Source organism: Sminthopsis crassicaudata, chromosome 5 (assembly GCF_048593235.1).
Source record: "Sminthopsis crassicaudata isolate SCR6 chromosome 5, ASM4859323v1, whole genome shotgun sequence".
Taxonomy (NCBI): Eukaryota; Metazoa; Chordata; class Mammalia; order Dasyuromorphia; family Dasyuridae; genus Sminthopsis; species Sminthopsis crassicaudata.
Window position 1 is genome coordinate 35864694 of NC_133621.1, and position 22146 is coordinate 35886839.

General features: G+C 35.8%; 1 protein-coding gene across 3 annotated transcripts in view; it reads right to left on the reverse strand.

Moving 5' to 3' along the window:
• CAPN7 (calpain 7) overlaps positions 1-21682 on the reverse strand; it is a 31637-nt gene extending 9955 nt beyond the window's left edge. The window contains exons 1-14 of one of the 3 annotated variants that reach the window (XM_074270783.1): positions 21263-21682; positions 19852-19960; positions 15101-15258; positions 13459-13526; positions 12612-12812; positions 11524-11610; positions 11304-11430; positions 10317-10402; positions 8390-8483; positions 6149-6295; positions 4807-4913; positions 3512-3632; positions 584-728; positions 349-448 (exon numbers count right to left, since the gene is read on the reverse strand). In XM_074270783.1, the coding sequence (XP_074126884.1) occupies positions 349-448; positions 584-728; positions 3512-3632; positions 4807-4913; positions 6149-6295; positions 8390-8483; positions 10317-10402; positions 11304-11430; positions 11524-11610; positions 12612-12812; positions 13459-13526; positions 15101-15258; positions 19852-19960; positions 21263-21364 (1652 nt within the window). In that variant the 5' untranslated portion in view covers positions 21365-21682. Of the gene's footprint in view, positions 1-348; positions 449-583; positions 729-3511; positions 3633-4806; positions 4914-6148; positions 6296-8389; positions 8484-10316; positions 10403-11303; positions 11431-11523; positions 11611-12611; positions 12813-13458; positions 13527-15059; positions 15259-19851; positions 19961-21262 lie in introns of all 3 variants that reach the window. The other 2 variants (XM_074270785.1, XM_074270784.1) reach the window with 2 other exon arrangements.
• Between the last annotated feature and the right edge of the window lie 464 nt (positions 21683-22146).

Sequence of the window (22146 nt, forward strand, 5' to 3'; positions counted from 1 at the left end):
CTATTCTCAGTAATACAGTAATCTGAGGCAATTCTGAAGAACTTGTGATGAAAAATCCTATCCAGTTCCAGAGAAAAAATTGATGGAGTCTGAACACAGATAGAAACATACTTTTTACTTACTTTTATTTTTCTTGTTTTTTTTGGGGGGGGTGATCTATGTTTTGTTTCTCAATATGACACAAATGGAAATATATTTGTATAACATCAAATTTCTTGCTTTTCATTCAAAGGGAAGGTGGAGAGAAGAAGAGAATTTCGAACTCAAAATTTTAAAACAAGATTGCTAAAAATTGTTTTTATGTGCAATTGGGAAAAAATAAAATATTAACTTAAAAAGTTAACAAACCTGTGAATACATGTTGATTCTCTAAAAAGACTTGGGTTCCAACTCAAATAAATCACATCAAAATATTGGCACAGGTCCTCCCAAGAGATCCAGAAAATACCTAAAAATTAGTTTAGAGTTAATTTAGTGAAAAAATATTGCTTGTTTTTACATATAAGTTAAATACATTTTAAACTATCTAAAACACGAATAACTATATTGTAAAAGGACAATTCATTACACTTATTATTACTACCATTGTCTATTTTCTGGGCTGTTCTTGGATCAAAATTTAAGTATTTTTGTAGCTCCGGAGTCCAGTTTTTCAAATCATTTTCACTGTATCTTCCTTTCCAACGTAAATGACTCCAGGGGTTTTTCAACTGGATAAATTGCAGACCCTACAGAATGGAATACAAGGTTTCATTTTCAAAGTTAAGAGAAAGCTCAGCCACATTTATTCACATTTATTTTTAAAACTGCCCACCAGTAGCTTATGAGTCCATTTTTCAAGGACTCTGCTTTTAAACATTTTTCCTTCAAGACATCCATTGTATATATCTGTCAAACTAATCTTTTAGAGGTCATGTCAAGTCAAAATCCAGCTCCTGAACCTCCAATCGCTCTCTCCTGCATTCAAGTCTAGTTAGGCTGGCATCCAGGATATTCCATTATCTGGCCTCAGTTATATATATATATATATATATATATATATATATATATATATATATTTTTTTTTTTTTACAATTTCTAAACACTCAACTTTCTGCAGCCAAAGCCAATCTTATTTCGATATTATTTCTGTGCCTCTGTTCAAGTTCTTCTGCTTGACATCTCTTTTCTTCTAGTCTTTCTAAAACAAATAACAATTAAACAGCTTACTCTAGTTCATCATTTCCCAGTCAGTTGTAGTCTCCTCTCCTTCACGAATTCTTTTCTGATCACTTCAGCTTGCACTGAGCTCTCTCTCCCCCCACTATTATATTTATAGTTTGTACTACAAGATTTAATACTTTGTTAGATATTCTTATGCAATTTGCTACTTCATATCAACGTATCAATGTAAACTGAAAACCCTGTGACGGCAGAGACCTTGGTCAATTTATTCAATATCATTCACAGTGGAAATATGCTTGAGTGGTTATCTTCTGTTACTTAATCTCAGAGCAGAGGTGTACAGGGTTCTAGTAAGCTGTGACAATAAAGTAAGTTCTGGCAGGTTCCCCCTAGGATAGAAATCTCTCTTGTAAAATCACAGTAAGAAGTTTGTTCTCCAAGAAAAAGTTATGGAAGGAGAGACTCATCACCCGGAGGCCTGCTGTTATTTATGAAGTCTTTGGTCAAGGAAACCTGTCCCCCTTCCCCCAAAAAAGTAATGTATAAAGTGATCCTCCTCAGTCTTATCCTTTAGAAAACGGGGCTAAGCATCACCCAATTTTAAGAATATCTATATTCTAACTTAACTGTCAGTACTTTAAATGTGAGATGCTTGTTCAATCATTACACTGACATGTTAATGGAAAAACTAAGTCATATTTTTGTATCTTGGATGTAAATTAAATCAGAAGATAGAAAGGAGATTGCAGCTAAATGGAAATATGGCTTGCAGAGCCTCTCATGAAAGAATAGACAGAACTGATTTTTATCATGCATCTACAGGCAACAAAACCAGTTTATGGAAAATATTTTGCCTTGCAGTGCTCAAAATATTTGCAAAAGTTACTGTAACAATCATCAAAATTTATGTATTGACTTTGGATGTGGAAGACAAAGTAGAGAAGTTCTGCAAAGAAATCAATAATATCCAACACATTCAATCAACATATACTTTAATATTCACTGGCTTCAATGCAAAGGCAAGCAAAAGGAAAGATGAAGAAAAATGGGGGAGAGGGGAAGAAGTGGCTAAAGGTTAAGAAATGAAATGAGAGTCCAAAGGTTTATAGATTCATAAACAGAAATGTCATGCCTTTATCATAAATACTATTTTCACTAAAAGAGTTGGGAGGCACTAGACATAATGAAAACTCCAAATAGCACACAACATTAAAATAAAAAATGACTAATTATTGAAGTGGAAATAATTTCTGAATCAGCTGTCTGTATAAAGATAATTAACTAATCAAAACAAAGATCTAAACAAGAATACTAAATAAGAAAAATAAAAATGAATCAAGTATACAATATACAATTAAAAGTTCTAACCTGATCTATTTAAGCAAGTTACTGAAGCTGAAAAATGGGACACAGAATAAGAATCTAATTAGTCACATGTTATCACAATATGCTAAGAAGTGTAATTGATGTAAGTTAATCAACAAAGAAGCTGAAAAAACCAACTAAAGAGAAACCTGACAACCAAAGTAATATTGACAGAATACATCTTCCTATGTAAGAACTTACAGAAGGGAATGGTGGACCACCATAAACTCTAACTTCCAAAGAGCAAGGAAGAAAGAAATCCAATTAAGATAGTGTTGTTTCTCTCTTTTTTCTGTATCTCCTCAGCAGCTGGCCTAGAGTAGATGCTTAATGAAAGCTTGGCCCTGATATTTTTATTCTCTTGGGTCTGTAAAATGTTGCTCTAGCTTTCATGGAGGTTTTTCCTATGGCTTTGAGCATTCTTTCTCCAATCATTTTGTATTTACAGGACTTTCTGTGTAATTTATATCTCTCAACAGAACACAAGCTTCTTAATGACAACAATTTTGTGTTTGCTTTTCTATCTCTAGCACCCCGCAGGTACTTAAAACATTTAATGAATTCATAAAACCAATTTAAGTCAATGTCTGGCATGCATTGCATTTCCTATTCTTTCTTTCTCATAATCTCTAGGATGAGGAGGTCAGTAGTTAAGATGCGCAAGAGAGGCAAGTTCTTCAGCTCTGTCCAGGCTGGTAACTAAGAGCTGGAGGGGATTTCAGAAATTGTCTACACATTGTGTAGACAATCCAATTTTACAGATGAGGAAAACTGAGGCTCATAGGGGTCATTTACCCAAGATGGTGCAGGGGAAAGCCAATATTTAAGGCCAGGCTGCCCAAGCCTAAATCTTGTGTCCTGCCATCTCTTCTGCATCTACTGTCAATATTATGGTCTAAAATGTTTCACTATACCACTTCATTTCCTCACATTTAAATAACACATTTTTGAATGGAAAAAGACAAATATTTCAACTCAAAACCTTGTGTTCTCTAATATCCAGAACCGCATATGCATGTGTGGGAACCAGGCCCCACTTCTCTCCTTCCTCTTCAGACATCACTCCAGTAGCTGTAGTGATAAGAACATCTCCTTTGTGAAATCTGGAAATGCATCAAAAGGGAGGTGATTAAGGGAAATCATTAAAAACCAAAGACTATCCTATTTGTCTAAGGTCAAGAAATTTCAAAAAATGTAGAACCCCCTACAAAATGCACAAACCAAGAAAAAAAAAATTTGTAAATACATCTCTAGAGGTAATACCTCTTATGTAACATGTCGAACAGAATAAATTCCTCAGAGTGCCACTCAAGTGTGCAATCTTTAAATAAAGGCCTCACTTCTGAGAAGCATCCTGATGAAGCAGAAAGAATGCTTTGAATCCCAGCTAGAACGCTCACTTGGGAAACTACACACTATGGTGACTGAGTCAGTCTCTGAAATAGAACTCCTATTTGTACCTCCCTACTGGCACTGGGGGAGGAAAGCCGTTCATAAATCTTAAAGCCAGATGATACACCTAGGAATTATTATTGTCACTGAGGGCAGAACAGGGTCATAGAAATCATCTAATCTCTTCTTTTACAGGAGACTTGTTGGCCAATACAGGGTAAACAGATTGTTCCCATAGCCCAATACATTTTCTAACACTAAAGCCTTTCTCTTATTTAAAACTGTGTTTTACGATTTGAACAGCTTGTTAACAATTACAAACAATTGTGATCTTAAACATAAATGCCAAATATTCAAGTGTTACATTTAAGAATGAAGGTGTCAATAGGTGCTGATATTTCACACTCACTCTTGCTTTTTAATTTTGAATGCACATAGCTCTGCTATGTATGGATTTATGTATATATTATGAATCTGGGGAATAGTTCAGAGTAATTTAAAAATCAGTGTGTATTCCTTCTGGTATTAATGTGTTCTAGACCTCACCTTCTCAACCAACCTTTCCCCTCAAAAAAAAATCACTACCAAATAAATGTGCTTATGCTGATTTTATTATTATTCTGAGTATTAAAACATGCAGAAAAATATTTTTCAAGTAAAACATTCAGAAAACAGTATATTCTATTAAAAAGAAGACTTCTGAATTTGTGCTACTCTTTCCTTTTATATGTGTGATGGTAGTTACTATTTAACCAGAGAACCTATCTATCAATTAAAAAATTGACTAGGAAATGATATGAAAAAACAGCTTGTCTCTCCTTACTATTTTTAGCCTCTCCCAGTGATACTTTAATAAGTTTCCATTACCATGAAAAAACAACTAACCTTTGGTAAAGCATTCTGAAAGAGCTCTCTTTACTGAAATTCTGACTGTCTGAATGCATAGCAATCCTTTCTGGTATCCATCCAGTAAGTGCATGGAGATCAATGTTCTGTAAAATAAGGACATTTTAGGGATTGTTAATAAAGAATAAAGTCCTTAGTAAATCTGAAAAGTAATTAAAAAAATTTTTTTAAACAAAGAAATCTGTTATTCACTATTACAGCATCATTGTCTTTAACTTCCTTCAAAAACCCTGAACCTCAATTCAAACCCAAGATTAATTATATGCGTAGCCTCCTAGTATAATCACCAGAACCAGTGAAGAGAACACACACACTGAAGACTTGTACTTGTGAGGGAAGAGCATGGGCCTTTAATGGAAGACATGTCATGTAAACAAGTGCATACAGATGAGCAAACCCAGGACAGCCTCTAAGACCATCATGGAGGAAGCCCTGACATGAAGGGGGATCATGAAAGGACAGCTTCTGGTACAGGGCAGGGCCTAGCTGGGGCCAGAGACAGCAGCAGCTAGAGATGAGGAGAGTGGATAGGCCTGGAGTATGGAGATGAAGAGCCTTTTATGGGGAGGCCCCCAAAGCACATACTTGCGGACTGGCCCCCTCACTATCTGTCTCACGGCCATGTCTCCCCCCGCTCCCCCTTCAAGGCCCAAGGTAAGCCCAGCCTCTGCCAAGGACTACCGCAATTCTCCAACATGAGTGTTTTCTTCTAGTTCCTTTCATCCTTCATCTTTGAATCTGTGATTGGAGCCATGCTCTTTGGGCTTTTGTGCTGCACAACAGAACTCTATGTATGACCTGACCCACATCTCAAGCTTTGCTCACTACTCCATGCTGCTTCTCAAATTTCTGAGCACATCAGGGTACCTGAAAAATACTTCTGCCAGCAATTCCTTATCTTTCTTGGGGGAGGGGAAATTTAACAGATTTTTATTTATACTGCTATAAACAGGATTACCATCCATGGATCAGAGATTTAGAGCTGAAAGGGCCCAGAGACCAGGAAGATGTGCTCTCATTTCTCACAGGAACAAACTGAGGCCCATAGAGGCTGGATGGCTAACAAAATGATGACAAAAAATTACTGCCCTTCCAATCTGAGCAGGCTAAGAAAAAAGGAATTGTCAGAGCACCATCAGAGCAAAGGAAATAGAAATGTCAAGGTTGTTTTCCCCTCAATTCTGGAACTATATCCATAAGCCATCACAATACAAGGAAATTTGAATTCTTAAGTTTTGCTTTAAAGCCTTCCTACCTGGAAGGCAGTTATACTCAGTTACTTTGCATTTAAAATTATGCTTCCAAACCATTTGATGCTTACTGAATTGGATCCTGGAAAATCATATCCTCCCATGACTTTCATATATGCCTTTTCTATGAGAGACACCCATAATTCACTTTTATTGTTAGAATAAGAACAGAGTAGTTCTCCATTTCGATCAACTGGTAATTGGTCATCTATTATTACCTTGGAAAAGAAAACAATTAAAATTAATTTTACAATTATAATTGGGCAATTAAAAAAATACTTTTTATCAAGCAAAAATATTCTGTGCCAAGAAATGTTACTTATTAAAAAGAAAAAATATAGAATTCAGTGGTGAAATGAGACACCAATGATTTCATTTTCTTAACCTAGTCAATATATTCTTAGATAATGTTTTACTTAATCCCAACAAGCTAATAAGAAAAGCAAAAGGGATTTGGTCATCTCAATCAGTTAAATGTCCAGAGCTATTTATCATCATAATTAACTTATTCCTGGAAATAGCATTTTATGTGAATATAGAAAAGTACCTTACTATTTGAATAATCAAAAACTATTTTTTGTTTTTTCATTGACACAAAATAAACCTTTATTTTCTATACAAATTAATTGAAAGAAATGTTATTCAAGGTTGAAAAACTAACATTCCTTCTATGAGATACACTTAATCAGTAGGTAAGAATCTCTACATACTATTATTTTTAGATCAGTTTATATCATCATCTGAAAAACAAATAAAGTAAAAATAACTTTTATATAATATGGAGTAAGATGCTTTTAAGAAATCCGTCATCAACAACTTATCCAGTAATCCAAATAGAAAAACTGTTCCTGTATGAATTTTTTTTTTTAAATGAAACTAGCTATATGCATGTAGCACCTTAGGAATGCAATAGTTTTGTATGACATCTCTCAATCAATCAATGAAAATTTAAAAACCTAAAAAAAACAAACTATAGTTATCTAATCTTTCCCCTTTTATCACCTATATCTTCACTGTGGTAGGGAAAGGATTCAGGAAGATAAATTCCTTGTAACAAATATGCTAAGCTAACAAAACAAATTCCATGTTCTAAAGCATGTCTCATTGGGTACTCTGAATCCATCACCTCTCTGTCAGGGGGTAAGTAGAATGCTTCAACCCTGATCCTCTGGCATCATGGATGGTCATTGTATTGAACATGGTTCTTACAACTTTCCAAGTTATTCTTGTTTGGCTCCCCCCTCTCTGCATCAGCTCATACCAGTTTTTCCAGGTCTTTTTGAAAACATCTATTTCCTTACTTCTCATGGCAAAAGAGTATTCTATCATATTTAAATACTTGTTTTGTTCTATCGTTCCCTATCTGATGGGCAGCCCCTTAATTTCCAATTTTTTTTTCCACCACAAAAGCTGCTATAAATATTTTAAATTATATTTACATATAGGATCTTTCTTCTTTTTTTGTGTGTTTCTGTTAGAAAAGGCTTAGTAGTGGTAATTTAGCACTTAGGGTTTATTTCTTAAAAAAAAAAAATTAATAAGGAAAAAAGAAAACAAAGCTTTAGAGATTTAGAGACAATCATATTGGTTGTCTAGAAATAAACTGATCTTTCCAAATTGTCTAATAAGATTTTGTTTCTAGACGGAATAAACCAATCAACTGCAAATGTGAATGGAAAACATATTTTTAAATAATGCCTTCTATTTGTACTTCATAGTAGTATCTCTTCACCACAACTGAACTCTTCCTTGTAATGAAGAAAAATAAGATGAACAAGGTCCACTGATCATTGTCTGCCAAGGTATCCAACACCCTGTTTTGGGTTCCTCACCTCTTCGTTAAAAGGGGAAGGAGCAAGTTTGTTTTATGATCTTTTTCCCCCCACAATGAGCTATCAACAATTACTCAGCATTCTACTTCTTTTTAGTTCAATAGACATTTTTAAAATAATAAAAGTATATAGTCTAAAAGTGTATTTAGGCACTAATATCAGGACATTATCAGAATTCAAATGTTCTTTCAAATAAATCTTATAAATATTTCTTGTTATAATGTGGATTTTTTCTGTAAACTGCTTTAAAAATGTATTTTAAATACATTTATTACTTTATTACTACCAATACAGATCAAAGTTAGTGTCAAAGTTTGTATCCTACTCTTAACAAATTGTAGTAGTCTATAACATTTTAAAAGTCTCATTCATAATTTTTTTTTATCACCTTAGCAATTTTAAAAGGAAGCAAAGAAAATGAAAATGCATTGAATTTTATCTTATCTGTCATTTTTCTAGTTTATCTAAAAGCATACTTACTTTTCTTGGAACACCATTAATATGAAGTTTTACCATGTATTTCCCACATGGATTATACTCTGGTTCACCTTTCTTATTCTGAGGATAAATTATGCTTTTACAAAGATAAAAAGATTTTATGTTGAAATTTGACACAATAACACTTTAAGCATATCATACAATATTTTCGCTCTCTCAAAGTGAATTTCCTTTGACATTTTTATAATTTTAAAATATATCATAAGCTGTTTCATATAACTAAGCATAAAAAACTAATTTCATATCATTCAACAAAAACATATTAAATCTTAACACTTTGCTCTATCTTTTCCCTCTCCTCCTCATCTACCATAAGTTAACCTGCTAGAGTTTTTCTCCTTCCAATTTCTTTGTACCATTCTGAACTACCTTGATTCTATTAGTAATCATCCCACTCCCCTTCATCTTTCATCTTCCTACTTGAAACTTTTCATCTTCATCTTCTGTGCCCTTGTGATGTACTAATGGAACTCTGGTCACCTCTCCAGCTCTAGGTGAGAGCCTGGGCCAGGAGGAGCCAGCACATTCCTTCCTTCTCATTGCCAAGTCTGCAATGTCCCTTTGACACTATTACTCAGAGGTGTCCCCCCATTTGAGCTATACTCTGTCCCTCTAGATCACCTGGTCCAAATCTTTGCTGTAATTCTCCATCTAGATTATTCTTCCTTTTCTTTTGCTTCACAACTTTTCTTCATGACTTCAACAAATGCCCTCACCTGTGTCCACCAGCTTCATCTCTTCTCTACCTCACACCTATTTCCACAAATCTTAACTATGAAATTCTTTTCACTAATCATGTCGCCAAAATTTTTTATCCTTATTATGACCTTTAGCCCCTCCACCTCTTCTTGTTCTCCCAGTCTATCAAACTGTTGAAAGCCACCATTTCCCCATTTGATTCATTTCTTAACCCCTTGTAATGTGATTTCCAATCACCCCACTTAAACTACTCTTTGCAGAGCTCTTATAACTATTAAAATCTGTTGCAAAGTCTAGTCAATTCAACTGTTCTCAACAATATGCATGTGACACTAGTTGAGATCTTCATTACCTCCCATATGAAACAATGCAAAAATCCTCAGCTGGTCTCCCTGCTTCCTATTATCCTCTACAGACTTGCCAAACTGATAACCACAAAACAATTCTGATCATGAAGAAGCTCCATGGGCTTTCTATTACCTCTAGGATAAAATCCAGGCTGGGGCCTAGCCTTTAAAGCCCTAAGTCTGTCACCCACTTTCTAGACTGATTTTTATATTGCTTTTTACAGCAGGCTCTGAGTTGTTCCCCAACCTTCACAGGCCACCTCCTGCTTGTGCCCTATGACTTCTTCATCTCAGCCTTCCTACGTGCCTTCAAAAGCCAGCTCAGCTGCCAGCTGCTATGTGAAGCCTTTCCTGGTTCCTCCTAGTGATTGAAGTCATCTCTCTTGTGAAATTACTTGGCAGAAGTGTTATATCCATACGGGAGAATATAAAGTCCTTAAAGACAGAGGCTATTTTTTGTCTTTGCCTCTTGTGTTTTGAAAAATGTCTTTCTGAACTGAATTTTGTAATTTCTTAATCAGAATATTTTGCAATTTATCAAGAGTTCAATAATACTATGGTAAAATTTAAAATATGTAACAATTTGGTCAAGTTCACAATGTCATAGTAAGAAAAAAAAATTAACACTGCACATGTACTCTTACCTAACAAATTTTTAGGTATCTATGCATTTATACATTCATCATGTTCTCAAGATAATTTGCCATATTTTCCAATTTAAAAAGAATTGACTAGACTTGCAGAAAAAGGTCATATAGCGTATTCAAAGAGCACAGCCACTTTCTCAGTATGGATATTTCCTAAGCTAATTGTTTTGAAACAAGATTTACAAATAATAAATTTTATAATAGAAGGAGAATTACCTTGTAATTAATTTCTTATTATACCGTCTCTCATAAGCTGCGCTGATAGCTAGTGATGCCACAAAGGAACAATCTGATACTATCGTCTAGTGATAAAAGAAAAATATTAAAATATATGTATATATTTGTCCAACTCAAAAACAATTCTCTTACATACTTACTTGTTTTACTTGTTAATCTTTATTTTCTGTTAAGGGAATTAACTAAAGTTGTAGAATAAATAATGGAGCTTCCTCAAAAATAGTTTTAACACCAAAAAAATCAAATCAATTCTCAAATGCTTTATGGAAATTATTTCAGAGCAATCACAAATGGATAGTATAACATGACAGTACTATACTTTGACTACTACAGTAGAATCCCCACCTATATAAGAATGCTAGATACTCAAATTTCATTTAAGCAATACAGCTGTGCTACTGAAATGCTAATTTGGGCAAATCTGATTTTCTTTTTTATTTTTTCCAACTCCTAGTCAAAGTTGGAACTCAAATTCTCAGATGGCTCAATTTTAATATAATATGCAAATCGGAAAACAAAAAGAAAAGTTAAACTGAAAAACAGAAGAGTTCATGGCATGAAATCTGCTATAAAAGAAACATATTGCAACTTTGTAATCCTGGACAAGTCCTTAAATTATTATTATTATTAATTTTTTGCTGAGGCAATTGAGGTTAAGTGACTTGCCCAGGGTCATACAGCTAAAAAGTGTTAAATGTCTGAGGCCAGATTTGAACTCAGGTCCTCCTGAGTTCAGGGCTGGGGCTCCATCCACTACACCACCTAGCTGCCCCAAGTCCTTAAATTCTAATATCCCCAGGAAGCTTTTGAAGAATATAAATCATACATGAGTGGCTGATGTGAATTTATTTGTTACTATGCCTCCCAAATCTGAACATGTAACAAAAACTAAGAAAGCTTTAAGTACAACAGAAATGATTATTTTAAGTTTTAAACTTAATCTGATTTTGTGCAAAAAACGTTTACCTGCTTGATGCTGAAGCTGGATACAGTATAGATCATTGTAGGATTGTTAGTGAGATCATCTGGCCGCACCCATTTAGAAAATATTGCTTTTTGTTTTGGTGATAATGGCAACTTGCCACATTTATCACTGAGGTATGAAAAAAAAAAGTTAGTATTCTGGGACTCATAATAATTTTGGAATTAACTTTCTTAAAGAAAGTAATCAGTAAGTTGTACTTACGAAAATGGCACTGGAAAGGCAAAACGTTCTCTCAAGTCAACATTCATGAAAGGAACATATTCAATACCATTTATTTTAGATGTCTTTCTATAGAAAAACAAAAGGTTCTGTTGAACTAAAAAAGTCTAAAATTGTAAAGTCCATTTCAAGATATAATATTGATAAGCATATTAAAACTTGGGAGTGATATAAAATTATGTAACAAAAAAATGTGTTAAAGAACTATGAAACCCCTTGTTACAATTGTTCCTGTAGATGGATAGAAATTTCACACAATAGTTTGTGAGATTATAAGGGTAATCAGTTTGATTTCTTCCAATCTCTAAATGTCCTCATACTACCAATGTCTGTACCTCTTAGGAGGGCAGACAGCTCATCTCAAATCCAAAAGGATGGATGCAGATGGAGGAGTTCAGTTGATTATAAACATTCTGTTTTTTTCTCTCTGTACCCCATAGCACCAATATCATACAGTATATATTCAATACTTATTAAGGAAACTTTTTATAGCTTTAAAAAGTATTGCATAAATACTAATTAATGAATTCAATTAATATAGAAGCTATTTAAGATTTAATTTTTTAAAAAAGTTACAATATGTATCCTACCCATGAAAGTGGGAATGAAAACAATCACATATAACATAGTATGATAATCTTTAATTTTGGGGTTATTTCGCAGAATCACCAACATAATTATACTGATGGCCTCGTCTTTTAAATATCTTAGCTATATCACAATTTTGGGATCTGCAGCACAGTTTCTGAAACAATGAAAAATTGTCTTAGTACATTCTATCGTGGAAAATTTAAAATCCATATAAATAGTTGTTTTTCATTTTTACAAACATGCTTTTGCCTCAGTTTTAGTAACAGATTTGATGATTAATGCAAGTTACTTCATATTTTGACATGAATACTCCCTAAAGTGAAACAGATCAGGACTGATAGTACCATACAACTTTTTTCACAAAATTCTAGAACCTTAAATTAAACTGAAATACCTAATAATCAGATACATACAAGTTTCATTTAAGTAAAACACATTTTTTTTTATTCCTCTTAATTATAAAACACTTCTTGACACACCTGAGAACTTCTATTTCTTCTGCTGTGTATCTCTGCCCCTGAGGTTCACTTGACTGCACAGTTCTAACTGTTTGAGGTTTGTCATTCAAGGAAAAATCAGGTCCCAGTGGAAAAAACGTTCTGATTGGCTGATTTGATTTAACTGCAGCTGGTTTGTCCTTTTGAGATGGCTTTGACATAGATTCTTTCAATGCTTCTGCTCTAAAGTAGGAAGCAGAAAATTCTGTTATAGTAATTTCTCTACATCATGCTTTCTCAGAAAGAAAATTAACTTCAGGTCCTTAACCTCTTAAAGCTATTATGATCATATAACACCAGGTTCTCTCTTTATTCATAGAGGTTTAGAGCCTTTCTAGAAACTGGACATGCAAGTCCCTTTCTCTACTTCCTTTTGACTCCTCTTACATAATGTGTCTATCTGACATTTATATATATATTACTTGATCAGAACAAGTTCTAAGTAGCCTCATACACAATTTATTTTTAGTAATCTGGATTCCTTTTTTTTTTTTTTGTCCAAATTTAAAAATTTTATAAGACAAGAAGGAAAAATAAAGAGGGCAGGACATCACAGATGTTTCTGTTACACTCCATAAATACTGGTTGGCAAGCATACAATGCAACAGAAAACAGAAACCAACCATTCTAAAATCACTACAAAGAAAATGTTAAATAAAGGGATGGGAGTGAAGAGGCTGACAGGACAGTTAATGGCAGTCATATTCTAGCAACAGTCAGCAAAAATTAAGTTTGTTCCAAATTCCAACGTTGTGAACATTACAATTTCATAACTTTAACAATAGAGTAACCTGCATTAAAAAAATTAAGAAGCAATTTAACAACTTACCTATCCAGAGCTTGTCGAGCCAACAGTTTCAGTTTACTTTGCAAGGACTGGTCAGAAGTTTCATTAGACTTGGGGGGGAAAAATGGATAAATTGCTGATAAGGCAATTATGATTGAATGAAAAACCTTTTTTCCACAGAACTTGCTTGGTTTGGGATACTTCTAATTTAATATATTTAGCACAGCACACTAGAAAATGCTCGACTTTTAAGTATAGTATAAATACAATAAATTTGATTCTTAAGCAATATTTAAATTATAAATAAGAATAAAATAAGAAAGGAAAATTAAAGTTGTTATTTTAGCATACTTTAAAAAGCCTGGCTTTTAAAACCGCTTAACTTGCAACTGTGCTAGCATGTCTAGAAGGGCTATACAAACTGTGGACAGTCCAAGTTTGTATGGCAGGCAGTTTCCCTTGGTGTGATTTCCTCTCTAAGATGGAGAGCTTTTAAAAGAGAGCTTTTTTTCTAATATGATTGAGGCCACTGCAGACAAAAGAAATGCCTTCTGTGACTGACCTAATCCAAGAAGTTTCCCAGCTCTTTCCCAATCTCCATTGCCTAACTCTCTCCCACCAGAAGCCCTTATTCACTGAGAAATAAACATCTAAAACTTGAATTGATGATTATCATTCTGTAAATATTAAGTAACTCATAATACAAACTTCATAAACTAAATTACTAAAGCACTATACTTTCTATTTCAGTATATGAAAAATTGAAAAAATATAATACTTGGAGGAGCTACATCGTGGTGGTGAGCTCTTTTCCTACTAATTTCATATATTAGGATTTAGAAGAATTTTTTTTCAAAAAGTAGTACCTGTAGTTCATTCATTCATTTAAAAAGTACTTTCAAAAATTGCCTAATGATTCTTTAATGTTTCCAAACATTTTAACAACAAATTAAGAATCATTATTAGGCTTCTACACTAATTTAAATGAACAACCACCTTTAATGATTACATTTATAAAGTTTAGCAAAAACAAAATCACTTGACCAAGACTAATCGTTAGAGATCAATTAAGAATCCCCAATTTTGAAGGATTTACATTTGGATCGATAGCAAACTTTTAGACCACAACAAGAGTGGTAGAATAGTAATCTGGAAAAAAAACAAAAACAAAAACAAAATACAAATTTGTAGATAATAGTTTTTCATAAAATTTTGAAAATGGTTTCCTTTTACAAAGAACTTTATGGTTTGCAAAGTGCTTTCACACATACAATCACACTATTTAATTCTGTTAACGAATCTGTAAGGAAAGTAGAGCAAATCTTACTTTGAAAGAGCTCCATTGGCATATGCCATCATTAAATCGAAGTAAGACTTTCATGAAGGAATAAAAATCAGCCCTCCCCTCCCCCCCTTTTTTTTTTTTACAAAAAACCAAAAAAAAAAAACTGAGGCTAAATGAACATCTTTTAAGTATCACTGCCCCAAACTGTGTAATAGTTAATAAGGCTAAGCAGGGCATAAAGTAGTAAACTAGTAAAAAAAAAAAAAAAAAAAGTAGTCTGCAACTGATGGTACAGGTACTATATTTTTTTCAGCCAATTTCTAAGTGTGATTCACTTGTAAGTGGAAGAATTTCTTACCCTAACATAATTCCACCAAATTAACTGCTAGCTTAACATACTGTTTTCAGACAGAGATCCACTGCTTCTGTGTATAGTTCTATAGCTTCTTCAACATTGCCTTTATCGTCTTCATCAAAAGCCTGTGTCACCAGGAAACGGGCACGTTCCAAATCCAACTGCTGTTTTGGCTTCAAAGGGTCACACTTCTGTGACTGAACTAGGACCAAATTAAAACACACATTATTAAGGGCACATTAGAGGCTTGGTTACCGAGAGTACTGCACTTCTGTAATAAGTTTATTAAAAGTGTTCTTTGCCAGAAATTCTTCAATTATCCTCATTAAAAAAAAAAAAAAAAAAAAAAAAAAAAGCTGGGTAGGCTCAGAAAAATAACACTTTAATATTAGAACTTACATTTGTTTTCTTGCTTTAATTTTAAGTTTAAGGCTTGATGGGAACTCAACTCCTTTTCTAAATAAATATAAATTTCAATTTTATGTGCTGAGAAATATTTTTTTCTTGTTCAAATTTTCTGCCTCTTAGCACTGCTCAATTACTATCCTAAATTTTACAAACAATATTTTTTTCTCCTAACAGCACTTGCCCCCCTCTGCAGGAGTGCTTCTCTAAGTACAAAGTAAAGGGTACCTCTGAAATGATTCCTGTTTGGTGTATGAGCCCTTTAGTGTCTGGCTTCTGAGCCCCTGCCGCCCTTCCTCAGAAATTCAGTGATGTTCTTCACAGAAGACACGTGACCTGCTCACTCTGGGCATTTTCACTGGTTCTTCCTCATATTTGGAATTCTCTCCCTTCTCACTTCCAACTCCTGACTTCTTTTAAGTTTCACTAAAACTCCTTCTATAGGAAACCTTTTCTGCTTCCCTTAATTCTACTCTTCTCCCTAATCCTTTTTAGCTTATCGACATCTATCTTCTCTGCATGTTGGCTGACCCACTAGACATACTGCCCTTGAGGGCAGCAACTGCCTTTTGTCTTTCTTTGTATCTCAGCACTTGGCACAGGGCCTGGCACATAGTAAGTGCTTAATATTTATTAATGGCTTGACCAGATTAGATCAGTGGGTTAGAACAGACTTTTTTTGTTACATGTAACATTCACTAAGAATAATTCAGGTTTCACATTTTACTTCAAGGCTATGAGACACATCCCCTTTTATCCAGTATTTCTTTTCAGGGCTGGGCAGAGTGTGCACACAATGCTTTTTCCTTCAGAGACCAGGACCACCCTTTTGCCCCATGTAGTTCCAAAACATAGCCACGTGACAATCAAGTCACTACTGCATTCTGTTTGAGATTTTGAATTAGCTGGGAGACAGGGCAGAAAACTGGTGAGTCTTAAATTCCCAGTGAAAAAAGTCACGATTGCCTCTCTTAAACATTAAGCTATTCTTGCTCCTCTCCGCTCCCAAATCAAATCAATTTTCATGTCAAGTTGGGGAATAAAGCATTCTTTTGGAACAATAGATTTTTTTCTTTTTATACTTATTTAACTGCTGGCACTGAAATTTTTAAAACAGATTTTCTTAACCTGAGATGCAAAGACTAGTCCATGAAAAGATTACAAGGAGCCTAAACTTGGAGAGAGAAAAAAAAAACATCTAATTTTCCCTAACCAACAACTGAAATTTAGCATTTTCTTCAATTATTTATAAACATTCTGAGAAGGGGTCCATAGACATCATCAGCCTATCAAAAGGGTTTTTCCTTCTCTTCTCACACACAAATACACTATCTGTATGCTCACCTAATCTTTCTTCATGATAGTTTTGCTATTTAATACCTATGGGGAAAAAAGAGAGAAATAGAGAGAGGGGAAGATCCAATTTTCCATCATGCAAGCTAAATTTTATTTATGCTACAATAAAGCCTTGCTAATTCAAGAAACAGAGGGATTATAAAAACAAAAATAAACTTTGAAGTAAGGTTCTCAATTATATGTCATTTTGTATTTGTGGAAAATTTAGATTACAGATGATTTGTATAGTTACACAAATATATATATACACACAATCAACTCTTGATTATGAATACTAGCAAAGAGATTATAGTTACATATTAGCTGAAATACCTGATAAATACATTTATGGTTAAGAGTGATCTTACACTCTCCCCAAAAGTTGGACCAACCGAGAAAACAAAAGTAGTCTCTTTCAAGTCATAATATCTAACTACACACTTTGCCAGAAACAAGCCCAGACAGAAATCAAAGACCAGTGCTTATTGTGTCTTAACTAGTTGCCTTTTGAAGGCACACATGCACGTGTTTACATGTGTACAAATAGGCACAAACACATCTATGGTTTTACTGATTCAAGTTTGTGTCCACTGACAAATTGCAATCTTCTGACGTCTGCCTATTCCATGTAATTCTTGTCCTTGCCTACCCACATTTGCTATAAAGGATTCATGCAATACTATACTAGTGTTTTCTTTCTTTCTTTCTTTTTTTTTTTTTTAATAACTTGAGGAAAACAAAGCATTTTTTTTATCTCTTGCTCTAGTCATGTGGCCAGTTTATGTTTTTGCTCAGACATTTCTTTGACAATATTCTTTTCACCATTCCCTGTTAGTAACAAATTTAAATCTATTTACATTACCAGTTGCTTCTCCATTAGATTACCAGTTTCTCTCCTAGTAAATTCTTTGGAGACTTAATGCAGACCCTTATAACAACACTGGTAGAACAGGAGTATTAATAGTGATGAACTTTTGTTCCATAGAAAAGTTTGGGGCCATAAAGAGATCTTGCTCATAGGCAAATCAGCCCACTCATCTCTTTTTTAACTTTAGGCCAAGATTTCTCCCATTTATAGTCTCTTTCTCTCAAGATATATGTGAATTTGTACATTCTTTCTCTATTTGGTTTTTCCAACATTAAACCAAATTCTTTGAGTGGTTATAGATCTTATCTAAAAAGCTCTGCAATGTTCTAGGGCTTGATGCAATCACACTGTAAGGTGACTGCTAACAGGAGCATCTTGGTACTTACAGCAAGGATTCTTAACTTGGGCTCAAGAACTTGGGATAGGGATAAAAATTTACATCATTAATTGCCCTAACCTCTAGCTGAAATTCAATATTTCTCCAAGTATGAATATAGGCCACACACCATTATTCTGATAGTGTCAATAAACTTCATTAGACTTCTAAGGGGTTCCAAGAAAAAGGGTAAGAATTCCAGATCTACAGGGAATCCAACATGGACTCATGTAATGAATCTCTTTTGTAACAGCAGCTAACATCTTTGGCAAATATATTGTATATCCCCCCTTTTCTTTTTAGTGATCCAAGAGTTAAAAGTGATTTGTTTTTATAGTATCTTTCAAGGTATTCTGCAGTATATATGTTATAAAAACATATAAATAAAATACATTATAAAAATAAAATTACATATATTATTATATTTGATAGAATAAAAGGTTTCTTTCTATATACATATGCAGCAGAATTCCTACCAAATAATTTGTATTTGTATTTGTATGATATAAATAAATGGTTGGAGGAACGTCTTTAAAGTATTCTGCTTAACCAAAATGTTGTTTATAGTTAACCATAAGTACAGTGGGGTCTTGTATTCTCTTTATCTTTTAAAGAATCACCTAATGGTTAGATATGGGTTACTGTGGAAAATTAGATACAAAATCTTGCTGGCTTCCTTGTAAAATCCTCATCAATGTCTCAAACAATTTGTGAAGATGGAAATTTGATTATATTTGGTCATATGAGTTAAAGTCATTAATCTCTTAGTTATCCTCTTTTTCCCCCAGCAATAATAAGGTCTTAGATCTTTTCCACACCTTTGGAGACGTTGAGAATTCCTCTCCCCATTAATGTATCCAGCCATAATCTCCTCTGGACACCAATGGTTTAGTTCAGGTGCTTTTCCCATTTTTATTCCTTCACTGTTCTCCATAGATCCCTTATCATGGAACAGCTTCCAGGTAACTCTGACAGATTCTATTTTATTGTCGAACGCTTTGTTTATGGTTCTGGCAAGACAGAGCCTTACTTCTGTACCGCCTTGCAAAATACCAAAGACTGGCTATGTGGTGACGAATTCTTTGGCCACGGCAATGCATGAAACCAAGAAAACTACAAATTAACACTTGCCACGATAGCCAGCATCATTGCTTTTGTAGTGATGGTGGCAGAAGAGGGCAAAGAATAACAAGAATCTAGGACTATACTTATGTGTAACTCCCAACTAATTATTTTCTATGATTTGAATGAAAAAAGGATCTCTGGGTAGAATTTACAAAGGAAAAATATTTCTTAAGAGTTCAATCTAAAATGCACATGGTTTTGAAAAGGTCAAACGTTAATCTTTAAGGTACTTAAAAAATCATCTCTCTTAATTCTGACTAGTCACAGTTATCTTAATAACCAAATGGCATTTATATGAAAAAAGAAAACTATGAATTTTAAAAAAAGGTAAAATAAAATTTTCTTATGTAGAACAGAGAAAATTATGTATGGACAATATCTAATTATGGCTAATTTACTCTCAGATTCTAAATAAGTGCTTTTGAAACAAGTAGCATTAAGTAGGAGATATTAGTAAGAAAACTTGTTTCAGCAGCTCCTCTCTAGCCATGGGATATGGGCAGCCGCTACTCTCAGGTCTCAGCTTCTTCATTTATAAAAGGAGGATAATATCCATATCACCCGCCTCCCCGCAGAAATATCTGAGAAAGGAAAGTGCTATAGAAATGAGATCTTTATAATTATCAACTGAAATTTAAAATTTCCATCTAATGGCAGATTTATATTTTTCAAAATCCTTCACTTACCTGCAGAATGGAGAGCCTGAACTCTTTCCAAATACTCATTTATTTTATCTTGAATGTTTTCTAGGGTTGAACCTGCCATCCCTGCATAAATTAAGGCTTGTGCAGCTTCCTAAAAACAAGACGTTTTAGAAGAAACAAACGACAAAAATCACTGCTTGCAACATGAATTATCTTTAAATGTTTTCATATTCATTCTTCTAATGAAAAAAACCAAAATTAGATTAGAATAAACTTTTGAAAGAAGTCGTATGTCCTTTGTTCCCTTTGTACCATACATTAAGTGTATGGGATTGTTTGGGATAAGTTTTCTTAGAGTAACAGTCATGTGAACGTTTAATCATTTGCTTTAGTCAATAACGCTTATTCCAATAATACATTTTTCAAAATGTGGGGAAATTAATCCAATTAAAGAACATTATTAAAAATAATCTAACTAGACTATTTAGATGACAATTATTTTCTTCAATTTTCCCCCCAGCAAAGTGGACAGTTCGGGTTAGAGGCCTTGCATTAAAGTACATTTATTTTAACAGAACACCTTACATAATTTGTCCTGGGAATAAGCTGGCCAATTACACTTGACTCCTGGCGGCAGGAGTCCTTCCCGCCACCGGCTCTGAGGCCGAGCACGATAAGGGAGGCGGCCGCTCGAGTGAGAGGATCGCGGAAACTTACTGCCAAAAAGGACGCGCCCCCGAATCCAAAAATCCTCCTTGGGCTGAACGTGACAGTTTTGGATGTAGTGATTCTAACAATCTTAATATCGTGAAAATAATGGGGCATTAGAACGGGAGAGAATCAACCGGGGTTCAATACAGTCCAGACCAGAAGTTACCTCCTTCTAAAAAGTCTGATCTGCTTTAAAATCAGGGGAATCTACGCTTTAATTAGTCCCCGCGGCTGCGGGTGAGCGACTAGTCTCAGGCCACACAAAACAGCGCCGCCGGGCGGCCGTGACCAAGCTTTCGGACCCAAGCGCCTCGCGGGCACCTCCAGGGCAGTGCGCCCATTTCACAGAGGGAGACGTGCCATCGAAGGTGGACGTCAATTTGGTCATCCCCAGACTCATAAGTCTATCAGCTTCAAAACGGCACTGAATTGTGGGGTAAAATCCCGACTTTTTAATCTAATATAGTTCCAATCAATAGAAGGTGCCTTATAGAAGTTTCGGAGTCCCCCAAAGTAGGACGGCAGGAGGGCGGGGACTCTCTCTGCGGTCACGTGGGAGGGGAGGGATCCTAGTTGGGTCTCTGAGCGGGTGGCCGGAGGCCCCCCCCAGGGGAGAATGAAGGGGGGCGGGCCCCAAAGGACGGGAGCGAGGCTGTGTTTTTGCCCTCCGGGTCTCCCCGCTCCACAGACCGGAAGCGGACGCGCAGGGTAGGGGGGGTTACCTCCCCTCCCCAGGCCGCACCTTGTAGTAGAACACTGCCTCCTGGTAGCGGCCTCCCTGGTCCCTCTGCACCGCCAGTTGAGCGAAGTGCACCGCGTCCCGCTCCAGCGTCGCGGCGTCCATGGCCCCCGATGCCTCCCGCGGAGGGGCGGGACTTCCGGCTTAGCCTCTCTTCCCGAGTCCCCCCACAGAGTGAGCCCCCGCTGGACAGGAGCCCGCTTCACTTGGGGTTCCTGCCCCAGAGTCGGCTCCCCTCCGCCAGCGTGGCTCCTCCTCCTCCTCCAGGACGTCGCCTCCACCTCATCTCCAGAGAATGACGAGACAGCGGCGGCGCCCCGCCCGGGCCCCGCCTCGGTTGGCCCAGGCCTGGCAGGCGTAGTTCTGCCTCACAACTTCCTCAAGAAGACGCCGCGCCTCGCGCTCACCTGTCACGCCATCCGCGTATACGCACGCGCGGAAGCGTCAGCGTGGGGGCGGACTAGCCACCTGTTGTGCCGCGCAGGCGCAAACGCGGGGAGGCCCTTCCCTGGAGCTCTAGTTTCCCAGCTGTAGAGTAGAAGTTTCCACGTGTTCCAGACTGTCTGGACTCTTCCTCCCCTCCCTTCTGCCCCCCTCCTAGAGCGCCCGTTGCCCGGGAGCTTTGCGGCGTGCAGCAGGAGCTTCACAAATCCTTGCTATTTGAGCGCATCCCTATGATTGTTTTCCCTCTTCCCTCTCACCGAGGCCGGGGGGTGGCTTCCTCACGCGAAGTAGAGCTTGAAACCCAGGTGTCCTCCACTCGGGATCCAGCGCCCAGGAAATGAGAAAGCGTGAGCGTGTAACCCCTGGAGCTTCTAAAGGAGCTGTTAGAAGAGCTCTAGTTTGTTACTGTTAATGTGAATTTTAGAGAAAACCTGAAAATAAAA